Below are 12,673 nucleotides of genomic sequence, written 5' to 3' on the forward strand. Positions count from 1 at the left end.
TAAGGATCAACGCACTGCTGCAATGTGACCTAAGGTCAGCACTTTAAACATCATTGTTTCGCATAAATTGAGCTTGCGGGACACAAAATACGAATGCAAAAAAAAGTCAATGAAGTCATCCTTATCGACTAGCTTACGCTGCAACTGCGGTCAAACTAAGGTAACAAAACTGGCAACTCTGCTGGCAGCTTCATCCCCTCGGCTCGAGTGCTTCAAGCATTTGGAAACATTATGTTGAAAACGGTCTTTGCATTTTAAAGTGTGCCTCTTCTGTCACTTTTTTCCTCCCCTTGGTGCCGGGCGCACTGCCCATTGCACTGAAAGCTGGCACGTGTATCACTACACTAATCTGTTATTCTTGTGTATTTGTTGTTGTTTACGCGTTGTCGTTTAGTTCAGACGTCGTCCCTAAGTATGACTTGCTCTCTTGTGGCTCCTCGCCTTTGTTGTGTAAGGTTGAAAATATCGTGCTTTCAATGTGAATGTAGAATGAACATGATATCAGCTGCTCTCTTTTATCCAACAGCACAGCATTACAAGTAGACCATTGCAGCCTTGCTGCTGTTTCTTTTAAACGTGATTGTCTCCCTACATTGAGTATGTTAATGCTGCTTTTTAAACAGGAATCCACCTCCACGTCTCTATCTCCATCTCCACCCAGTCTTCGAGTCTTGAGATTCATCAGCTCCATCAACTCATTATACAACCACTGGAGGTGTCGGGACTCCACGGGGGTATTTATCTTGCCGCTGCTTAGGGCGAGTGCGCCTCAATTTCAAATCTCCCTGTCAATTCTGATATATTGAATCAATTAAAACTGCTGTTACATATTGGCTTGTATTGAGATGGTAGCTCCGCTGCCATAGCAATACAAAACGTGAATGAATTAGTGTGCTGCTGAGCCAGTGCACAGCGTGTGCTGCAATTATCAAAAAAAACTTAATATTAATAATCCCTACCATAACATGACCCACAAGAAGTGGAACAAAAACTATCTTGATCCATCCTCAGCATCCCCAAGAGAGTTACACACCTTGTGTGTGAAAACCATGTGGGCGTGTGTACATTTATACGGCAGGTAAGGGCAACAGAGGTCGCTGAAATTAGTTTAATGGTGTCTGTGAATGTGTCTTTGTGTGTGTCATTATCATAACCTCTGTGGTTAGTGAAACTGAAGTTGCCCTGGTCAAAAATACTGAGTAAGAAATGGAACAGCACTTTGTGAATCTATTATGTCGAGTCACGTAGGTCTGTCTGCGGCCACACAGAAGAGAGCGTGGGATTTTGACTTTTGGGTTTATTTGTCATGATCATGTCCTGCTTACATCCCTCAGCCCATCCAGACTAACCAGGAACACAGGTCAACACCTGTGAGACCTCAAGTGTGGACATTAAGAACGGGCCCCTAACCTTGGCAATGGCTTGCTTAGTAAAACCGATTTACATGCCAATCAAAAACACAGAGAAACTTGAGAAAGTTCAGTTTATACTGCTTTGCCAGACAGTTGCTGTACCAGCAACCACTCGTCTCCCCCCTCCACACTTCCATACATTCCAAGTTTCTTTTTTTGTTTCCTTGAGCAACAGAGCGATCCCCTTCCTTCTTTTATTCCACTACTTCCTATCCATTGATATTTCTTTTGATTAATTCTTGTCGTGTTTCTGTATTCAAACCCTCAGGTTTAGAGGTCTTGTCTTGATCTATACGCAATTCCCAGTGGTGCTGCTCTAGGCTCAGGTGTCAGTATTATCAAAAGCATTCTCACACATGGGCTTTGATCACACACACACACCCTCTGACACACAAAGAAATGATCCAATTGCCAGGCAGGCCATTCTCCTTCTTTCACACATCCATCTGCTTTGATCATCTAAAAACATCCACAAAAAAACGTACATAACACTTTTTTATCTATCGCTGTCTGTGTCTCACACAAATGCACGCACACAGACACACTTTGGGGCGGCAGTGAGAGTGAAGAAAGATATTTGAAAAAATTCCAGATCTTTTCAAATTGAGCTGCAATCCTGAACTTTTACAAAACCATAAATAGAACAGTTGAAGTGACTTAGAGTAGATCACAACAATGTAAATAATCACAACTCTTGAGTGAGCACAACGATACGTCATGACTCGGCTCTCTATTAAAAGCAGCAGTGTTGAGTTTGATGTGAATGCTGTATGTTGTTGTAGTTATTGCTTAATTGAAGTGGAATGACTGGCCTTAATGATGACTTCTGCTGCATCTCCCAATGCAAAAACGAAAAAAATCTTAAAATATTCACCATAGCCATTACACAAAGCTAAGTAAAAAAAATAATTAAAGATTCATAATTTCATCAAATAATCTCAACAACAATTAATGTATTCCTAGCCTTTATAATTAGGCCATAGATATTGTTGAATAACACTATAGTAGGGCAACACCATAAACACACACCTACTTAAAAAGGACATGGCCAGCTGTAAAGTTCTGTGAATCCAATCTAGCTACGATTAAAAGGTGCACAACCCGTCGAATATGGCTAGAAACCTTCCTCCCTGCATTACAAAAATGCATTAGAGGAGTGAGGCGGCAGTGAATGCAGCCTTGTGGCTACTTTGTGTGTGACAAGGACAGACTGACTAAACACTGCTGAGCATCGAGCGGATGGAGACGTGGAGCTGGTAGCAGTCTAGCTAGCTATGAGCAGCTAGTCTGTTTCTGTGTGTACACAGAGGAGTACACTAGTATATAAATAAAGGAATAATACAAACACTTTGTATAGAGCAACTCTGAAAACCCCATTATAAAGTGCTTTGCATTAAAAAAAAAACTTTAAATACGAAGAATAATAAAATAAATAAACAACAACCAAACACGTGAAAACAACGTTTTGAGTGAAATGGACTAAAATGTCATAGATGCATCAAACTTCAGAAAATCTGTCTCAAAAGGATTAAAAGCACATTAATGAGTTGTAGCTGTGCAAGCAGCTCTGCTAAGAGGAGCTGGTTTGTGTATGCGTCAATGTCCAATGTTTAACATGACCGTTTGCTCTTAATAGTAATCTAAACGGAATGCTTGACGGCTATCCTTCATGCGCTTATTGCAAGCAAGGCCCTGACAGGAAAAGAAACCTCTTCCTAACTGATTGATAAATGCATATAAACCCATCAGTGGTATTTTGTATTCATTGTCAATGTGTGTAAGTATGCGTATGTCTATTAGCCTCTAGGCGGCACTCCATAGTAGCTATGTCTCTCTATGTCATTCTGCCTCTGTGTAACTCTCTCACAAACACACACACACACACACACACACACACACACAACCTTATCAACAGTCATGGAGAATTCTTTCTCGCACCAGCTCTTAGTTACCATGGAAACCAATAAAAGAGCGTTTTAAGATGGGAGGTGTGTGTGTGTGTGTGTGTGTGTGTGTGTGTGTGAATGAAAGAGCGAGGGAGAGAGAAAGAGAGCCCGAGAGAAGACAGACAGAAGAGGTCGGAGGAAGCTGGGATATGAGGGAAAGAGAGGATGACAAAAAAACAGGAAGAGAGATCGTGTAAAAGTTACAGAGAACAGGAGAGAGAAGGAGAAGGTTTGAACGGAAAGAGGAGAGAGGGGAGACAGACGGAGTGTGAGTGTAAATGTATTATTTAAAGAGGTCTGACCCCTTCTAATGAGATTGGTCTAAATGCCCAGGAGCAGCCTGAAGACAGAGAGACCCACAGACACACAAGGAAACTTTCCTAACTATGTGGCGAGAAAATGAAATGAACAAAACGAGCTGAAGAAGAAATAGAGCAGGATAGTACTGGATTTAGTCAAACTATTCTTCTTTGACTATGTGAGGCGACTGCGACGTCTGCACATCAATTCATGTATCTAACAAAGTGATTAAAGAATTCTTATTCTATGCTCTGTGTATTATATCAGAGTATTATGGTATTATATTATGTAATCCCCCTTCCTTATGACATGTGAAGGAATTCCTCTGCACAGTGTATGTCGCACCACTGTTTGTTTTACTTGCAATGCAAAAATCTCTCTCCATCTACAACTAGAGCCTCAGGGTCCTGTCTAACTGACTGCAGTGAGCGCCGTTTGGTTTCCGGGGTCAACTTTGTTAACTTCCGGAACACCGGAAGACCGGAAGTGAACAAAGTTGAGTTAACTGCGGTTAAATATTTTATCGCATTAATCTCAGCCACATTAATCGCATAGATTAACACGTTCATTTTGACAGCTCAAAAGACTATGATGTAGAAAATCATTATTATACTAAATCTTACACTAAACAAATTGCAGAAACCCCTATTAGCTAATGAACACAAGCTCTTTATGTTACCAGGTAACACTGGAACAGCTTCATTGAGCCGATCTAATCAATACAGCGGCAGGTGACATATGCACTGATTAAGTCCGCCTGGTTAATGGTGTGATCCAATCATCAACCCACTGTTTGACTGCTTACGCCCTAAATGACTAATGGACTAACTGACTTCCTGATCTCTTATCTGACTGGCTAATTTGCAAAGTTGATATGATGGCCATGCAACCCAATTATTTTGTTATCCAATAAAAGAAGTAATATTATCCCAAATATGTACTTTTGAAACTTGGAAAGAATAAAAAAGAAAATGGTATTTACTTTGAAAGGAGTCAAAGTTCTCCTCTGCTGCTACTGAAAATAAAGGTTATTGCATCTTCATGTTAAAAGCCACAGGTGTAGCGAGAACTGCCATAGATACTTTTAAGTAAATATACATTTTTAGGTTAATATGTAGTAAGGAGTATAATCTGTGAAAAAAACGACTAATGTGAACATGATTTGAAATCCACTCATCTTTATTCTCTTTCAGCTTCCCGAACCCGTCTTCACTGTTCATCAGACAATTTTAAACAGAGCTTTTTCAAAGTGTTAAGAGGTATAAGTGTGCATTGTCTGTGTGTGCAGGTGTGTGGGTTGCTTTTGTTTTTTATTTCAAAATTCCTTCCTAGTCCTCCTTCCTCAGTGGCTTTCTTGAATTTTTTACCCATAAGGCACAAGGCCAGGAGACACGCACGCGCGCACACAATCTCACAAACACACACGCTATCTTTTTGAATGGCAGTATGGCAGGTGTCACCTCCTTGGCCCTCTGAGCTGTCAATCAATCAGTTCAGCCTTCCGATCCCTGACAGACTCTCGGTTTCCGACATGTACACGCACACACACACAAACGCACACACACACACAAGCACACACACACACACACACACACACACACACACACAGACACAGACAGATGAGTCTCATATTATAGAAAGAACTGAACATTATAAACGTTGTTAAGGACGTCTTTGTGGCAGAACAGTAGGTGTGCCTATTCCCTTGTCCCAGCAGGCCGTATTAAATAGTTCAACTTAAGAAGGTTTGGACCAATTCAAGGTTTCCATAATTTTGGTGTTCATAAGGATGCAGTTGTAAAGTGTCTCTCGTACCTTTACATGATGGTAGAGCCTGGTCCCACACCGGCTTCCCATCATTCCCCATTACACAGGTGATGGTATCTCCGCCCATAGTTATGTAGCCATGGTGACAGCTGTAGGAGACCTGAGATCCCAATTTATAGTCGTATCCTGTTCGACTTGCGTTCATAATGTTACCAGGGTCAAAACAGGCTTCTCTCGGTTTTTCTGTGGAGGAAGGAGAGAATTTGTGTTACTGAAAATTGACAAGAATCGACTAGTTTTGAAGATTGCTATGAAACTATAAATGCTTTTTATCTTTTATTATTTCTATTGCCTGGATAGATCTTTAAATATACTGTCTAGACTAGGAACTACATCACATTCTCCCATGCACGGAAGGAAACGTCTACCGTAACATTTTTCTGTCACAAAAAACAAATTTTGAATCTTTAAATTGTTTAGGATTATGGACCCCTCCAGGGTCAAAATCATCAGTGAGAATTTTTGAATATTCTCTTGGCGTGAAGCCAACTTTTTTTTGCCTTACTATGATTGTCCAATCAGAATGAGAAACAGGAAAACCCACAGTCAGGGAGAGAGACACAGAGAGAGAGAGAGAGAGAGAGAGAGAGAGAGGTTGAGGGCAAGGTGGAAGTGAAACAGGGAGATGATTAAGGTTGTATTTTAATTAGAGAGGTGGCAGATGAAAGGTAGGGAATTAACGACAAAAGTACAAAGGTGTGAGGCATGAGGAGATGGACAAAAGAGAGAGGGGGTGCTGTTTTTTTAATTAGAGATAAATGGAGGGAGAGAACCAAGAGAAAAATATGCTTTATAAAAGGTATACATCTAGATATACATATAGTCTCTGCTCAGTCAAACAAGTAATCAACACCTCCAGTGAAGCAACATCTAAAAAAAAACAGGATGAGTCACAATCTGTGACAATTGACAACTTGTGAATTGACATAGAACAGCACGGTCTTTTAACTGCAAACACTCCTGATCTAAAGCACGGGTGAATTTAACAGATTACGCACTCTAAAATGTTACCTAACCTGTATCAGAATTTTAATCATTATCCTTCATAGACACACGCAATGAACGTTTCTTGTTTTAGTGACCTAAAAAACAATTCCAGGTTATTTATCAAAGAATGAGCAACTTTTTATTGGATTTAATCTGCATGTATTCAACAACTGGTTTACTGAGACAGTTTGTCCTGAAGCAGCTCCTGGACTGAATCTGGGACGCCCTCTAGAACACACTGCACGTGGAGGAGAGCTCAGTTCAGCACAGGGATGTATGTCCGGTAAAAACACTTTGGACTGCAATCACCTCCTAAACGCTAACATTTAACAACGTTACCTAAAAGATAAGTTCAGACTGCTGTTATTTTACAGCTCATTGATGGGATAGTAAAAAATGGCTTTATATACACAAACCAAATATCCGAGGCATTTTAGAAACGGCATTTGTTTAAAACATTATCTAACAGCAATTTCAGTTTTTTAATTTTGACTTTGAAGGGACATTATACGAGGGCAACGGTGTGGTGTTCAATTACCTCTATATTCGATGGCAAACCCAGACATGCCCAGCGAGGCATCAGATCTGAATGCCAAGAAGAGACTGTTACCACTGCTCTCTATGCGCTCCGGGGCCTGGTTGCCTTGGAGACTTGCGAGTAACGGCCCATTAGAGTCTTCCCCCTCGTAGATGTGCAGGAAGTCGTAACTTGGCTCCATGTTGAAACTGGGGTAAAAAAAATAAATAAATAGAACAGATTCTTGACAGAATCAAGTAAGATTAACTACAGGGTTCGTTTGTGTTGTTTGAATAATTCAAACAATTATTCCAATGATGTTTGTTAAATATAAAGACCCGCTTCATTCAATGAATACCAATTAGTTAATGCTATTACTCTTTCAATCACCTGCTATTCTTACTTTTCTGGGTATACTGCATTAGAAATTAACATTGACGTAACTAAAAGTGAACACTTAAAGCACTGCAGCAATAATATGTTGAAAACATTCATTTCATAGAAAATTTAAAAAAAAAGTTGTTGCAGCACTTAGTCATCCTGTTAAAAGGAAATATCACCATCCATCTTGATTTATAGTCTCAGTTTGTGTGCGCATGTATTGAGAATACAGTAAACCCACAGTGCCTTCTAAAACATTTTTTTTATTTGGAAAGATTTTTCCGATATTATCTGTGGCAGCTTTATCTTTTCTTGATTCATCCATAAAAGCATCTGATCCTCATGAGGGTAAAAGTGTAAGTACACACACTGAAAAAAGGTTTGACCTGACACTGACCGTGTTACTCCCACGTGTCACATAGAGCCAAATGTGTGTGCGCAGGTAAACACACACACAGAGACACACAGAAACAAACATATACAGACCTACATCTGGTTTCAGTCAGCTCAGTCTCCCCCTGTCTGGTTAAACTATCCTGCTAAGTGTTTAGTCAGAAATATGTGTGTGTCTGTTTGTGTCAGAGCAGAGAAAGATGGAGAAGAAAAAGTAAGACGCAATGTATCGTGTATGTAAAAGTGTAGGGTTATATATGACCAGCATAAAAGCACCATGGGGAGTTTTTGAAAGCCATGGGCGCTGTCGAGTATTATTTAGATGATGAATAATATTTGTATGCTGAATAGATTCTATGAAATATAGAAAAAAAACTGAGCATTGACATGATTTGAAACACAGTTCTGTGCAAGGAGAGGGATTACACTCGTTGTCAGTTCTTTAGGATGTACGCAATTTGTTTTGTTTAGAGCAAAGTAAAATGCAAATTGAATATCTCAAAAAACTGATTGTATGAAATATTTTCAACAAGAAATGCCTCACTCGTCCCTTATATACCCAAACGGTTTCCTTTTCTGATACGTGAATGTTATGAATAGCTGAGTTTGGTCCAAGGAGGCGTTTGTTGACGGTCGGCTGACTATCATACAAAAGGACTTTTGGAAGTTACAAAAGCGAGTTAAAGTAAGTAGGCAGAATGCCCCAGTTTAAGTAAGACCCGTGTTTCTAGCTTGTAAAGAATGGGCTTAACGGGACATAAGCCCCTTTTGCACTGAAAAAGCATTCAAATGAATCATGCTAATACTTTTTGCATCAGCAATACATTCTGAGTCTAGATGCTTAAGCTACTAAATGTCATAAATTGAAAATGAAGATCTCACAGAGCAGAAATGGAACAACATCATAACTTTTCTAACCAAAGGTAACACAAGAGAGAAGCCCGAATGTGAAACGAAAGCAATCCTGCAAACTTGAGAAACCATATTTCAGTTTGCTTTGTAATTAATTGTACATCTTGAAATATACAGCACCATAAAACAGTCTAAACTTTAATTGTGAAAATAATGCAAATGCTTTCCAATGACTATATAATTAGTATCGAAAATATCACTTTGGGATATTTTAGAAAAGAAAATTACAGTTGACTTGTGGATATAAAAGCTGAAAAGCCTGTTTTATGATACCACAATATGAGTTTTTAAATTCAAACACTGATCAAATAGTAGGTCATTGTTATCGGTTAAATCTAATAGAATTCAATTTAAACTGTGTTTATAATACATAATTACTAGGTCAGAATGATATAAATAATGAAAACATAAAGGGGCAGAACATCTACAAAACAACTTAATAGCAAAACAAAACAAAAACAGTCTCATTGTTACAAGAGAAAAGAATCATTTATTCAGCTGAAAACACATGGAGTCTAAATTGGGTCATTTTTTCTCCTGTGGCAATCTGGAGAAAGTCTGCTTTGCTTTTATATCCTTTATTTCAAACTCCTGGCCTTGGCATAACCCCCGAACCACTGCTTTTACAATATTCACTTTGGGCACAATCAGGAATTGAAATGTAGATAAAAACTGCCCTATAACCAAAAAACACATACACATGAATCTCCCGTTCCAAATTAAGGCAAGATTAGTGTATCTGCCAACATATAACCATTCAAAAAGTTTCCGAGCAAGTAGTCTCTCACGTAATTTATTTTTTGTCTTCAAATTAATCAGGAATTACCTATATGTTTACACAAATTAACAACTAAAGGTTGGCTGATTGAAATATTTAGGTAGTTAAAGGCCCTGAAACTCAAATAGAAATTTAATAGAATTTGAATTGATGAAAAGATCTCACCACAAACTAACCATTTGAGCTTGTTAGAAGGACATTTTAAAGCAGTCTAATGAGGTTTCCTCAATCAAATGGGTGTATTAGTGGCTGATCCCTAACTATACAACGCAGACTTTGCTTTTAGCCTGTGTGGGACACGGAGTCATGGAGACTATTCTTTGAAAATCTAAAAATACTAAAATTCATAAAATAAAGACCTTGGAGGTTGGTCCATTTTTAAATTTAAGTCAAAAGAAAGATATGTTTCAGAAGAGTCCTCGGGGACCCACTCCTTCCCCTAAACCTTGACTTTTTTTAATTTGCTATGTTTTCTCAGATATTTGGATGATATAATTAAAAATGAATGATTTTTATCATTTTGTTGTTGTGGGTATTTATAATTTGTGATCCGTTAGTAAAACTGCACAACAAAAACTGCCAATCAGATTTAACAACCGTAACACAAGACATGTGTTAATGACTTTGTATTTCTAAAGGAATAAATCACATCTTCAATAAGATTATGTCCTGATTGAAAGCGAGTGTTTGCTTTTAAATTTATGACACAACATGTTTTTCAGCTTGAGGACCAATGCTTGATTAATATGGTTTGTCATGATGCAACTAGTATGTTTTTATTAACGTTTACACCTGCAATTGTTACAATTCTATTGCATCTAAGTCCTGGACCAAAAATAACATGTGCAGCTTTTGAAACTGCAAATACAATAGAGGGATCTAAACTCCCACAGGAAACTCTAAAGCATGAAATGCACTGAAGTACTGAAGAAATGCCCAGGCTCATTTGGGGTGAATTTAAAGTAAAAAGAAAGCGGGGCAGCAGAGATAAGCTCCTCTCCTGCTTTAAAGCGTACAGCATGTACAGGGCCAAGTTTCATTGCTAGGTGACTCACCTTTTGAAGATGAGAGCAATGACAAAGTCCGGGTTGACTCTGATTCTCCAATCACACTCTTTCCCAGGGGGGTACGGCTGGGGGTAGTTAGGGGACAGAATTACCCCTGAAGGGCCGCTGACGTTGCCCCCACACATTGCTGGAGACAGACAAACAGGGAGAGAGAGACAGACAGGAGAAAGATGAATACACAGCATCAGGCTCGGGGTAATTTGAAAAGATAATCACCCCCGATTGACCACTCATGGTGGGCACAGTGGATGAGAGTTAGTTAGTGATAGAAAGTACAGCAGGGGTTGGTTAGGAGAGACACATTTACCCCCCAGTGGATTGCTGATATTATCTCTACAGGTAGCTGGATGAGGTGAAAGAGCAAAAGAGCGGGACTGTGAGAGTGTAACGCTGGGGGTAGTTAGCAGGAAATCGCCCCTAGTGGGCCTGTTAGCCCACAACAAGCCAGAAAGCAGGAAAAGCGATGTTATCAACAGGAGAAGGATAGATTCATTCACACAGCAATTTGGTGATGTGAAGAAACATGGAGAGGTGTCTAGGGGATGGCATGTGGGTGTGAAAGGATTATCAACAGTGAAGTAGAAGTAAACAAAGGCATTAACAGTTGCAAATCACTCACAGCCAGACACGCTATTGCACGCCAGACTGTGGTGCATCGTTTGAATTTAGCAGCCTTTGAACATCTAGGGATTTACCACCTGAGTTGAAAGGCAACACACGTGGCCTCAAATTTAAGACATATATTTTTATCTACAGTTGTATAATGTGAGGTCATATCAGGAACAAAGCACAATGTGTTTCAAAGGCAAATTATTAGTGTCTGACTGTGCTGGAGGACTTGCCAATGCTGCTGGCTGGTAAAGAAGAAGAACATGGCAACATAAAGGAGGGTTGTGGCATCTGTCTTCAGTCCCTTGCTGCAAGCCAGGGGGGGGGGGGGGGGGGGCTTGCAGGACTTAACCAGGAAAGAAACTTCAGGTATTTGTTACCCCTAATAGAGGTATTTTCTTGAGCAAAAGCCTATTACCAACTGCAAAGTATGATGGGAGACAGGGACATGCCACAGGATTGTTTTGTCCTAACCTCCAGACATTTGCAGGTTGCACTAAGGACACACCAAAGGGCTCTTGCTGCATTACAGATACTCTTCTAGTATTGCTTTTCTCAAAGAAATACACAGGCTTCACACAAAGTCAGAAAAGGCTGAGGAGGAAAATAAAGGAAGGCAAGTCCACCTGAAAGTGCAAGAGTAAAAAAACAAACTGCAGCGGTGTTGTGTGGATGGCGCGTGGAGCGGGATTTCTCGCAGCTCGATGGGCTACAGAAACAGTCGGTGGGCCACAGGGTGGTGATGATAGAGAAAAAGAGCAAACAAGCTCTGGCTTTCCAGCAGTGATCATCCAGAAAACACTATTCCAGTTTACTGCATCATCCTGTGACGCTGCTAATCTGACTGTGTTCCACTGAAAGCAGCAGTTCCAACCACAGTTTCTTCAGCACCTTGTCAACTTGTCCTTGATCCTAAAGAGCATCTGATGCTCTCACAGCAGCATCAACATTTGGGGTCAGAGATCAACTGACCAGCAGGCTGTCGTTGACTTGTCCCCGAAGTATATTGGATGTGGCAGAACAACAAAGGGCTACCGAAGAGATCTGAACTGCCTTGTTTGTTGTTTACTTTTTTACACTTTGGACTTAAGATGAACCTCCAGAGGTCTGTATTTATTCCAGAAAAATCTAAACATCTAGTGCACATTTAGTGTTCATTTTTAGTGGCATCACCATCTTGTTTTCTTTTTTGTTTAGGTGAATCTCAGTTTGGCAGTCGACATGTCGTTATCCGCAGAATAACGCACACTTACCTACACACGTCGGAGGGTCGGGTTGCCAGTAGAATCTGTTGTCCAGTCTTACACACGTGATGGTGTCCGGGCCTTGTAACTGGTAGCCTGGATCACACTGGAACGTCATACTGTCACCGGGCTCCTTAGTGTCGCCGTATCGAGAACCATTTACGGGGACGCCTGGGTCATTGCACGTCGTCGCTGTGGTCGCTGGAGAATGCGGGAAGACAAAGAAGCATACAGACACAGATGATATGGGTAGCTTCAGAAAACGAAAGGAAGATGTGCTGCGTTTTACTATTGTTCCTC

At 40.1% G+C, this 12,673-nt stretch overlaps 1 protein-coding gene across 1 annotated transcript in view; it reads right to left on the reverse strand.

Moving 5' to 3' along the window:
• The window catches only part of LOC120833991 (CUB and sushi domain-containing protein 1-like), a 276,934-nt gene that overhangs the window by 56,389 nt on the left and 207,872 nt on the right, over positions 1 to 12,673 (reverse strand). The window contains exons 29-32 of the mRNA XM_078085041.1: positions 12,383 to 12,574; positions 10,509 to 10,647; positions 7,011 to 7,198; positions 5,474 to 5,668 (exon numbers count right to left, since the gene is read on the reverse strand). Of these exons, the coding sequence (XP_077941167.1) occupies positions 5,474 to 5,668; positions 7,011 to 7,198; positions 10,509 to 10,647; positions 12,383 to 12,574 (714 nt within the window). The remainder of the gene's footprint in view (positions 1 to 5,473; positions 5,669 to 7,010; positions 7,199 to 10,508; positions 10,648 to 12,382; positions 12,575 to 12,673) is intronic.

The sequence above is a fragment of the Gasterosteus aculeatus genome, chromosome 12 (assembly GCF_964276395.1).
Source record: "Gasterosteus aculeatus chromosome 12, fGasAcu3.hap1.1, whole genome shotgun sequence".
NCBI classification, from domain to species: domain Eukaryota; kingdom Metazoa; phylum Chordata; class Actinopteri; order Perciformes; family Gasterosteidae; genus Gasterosteus; species Gasterosteus aculeatus.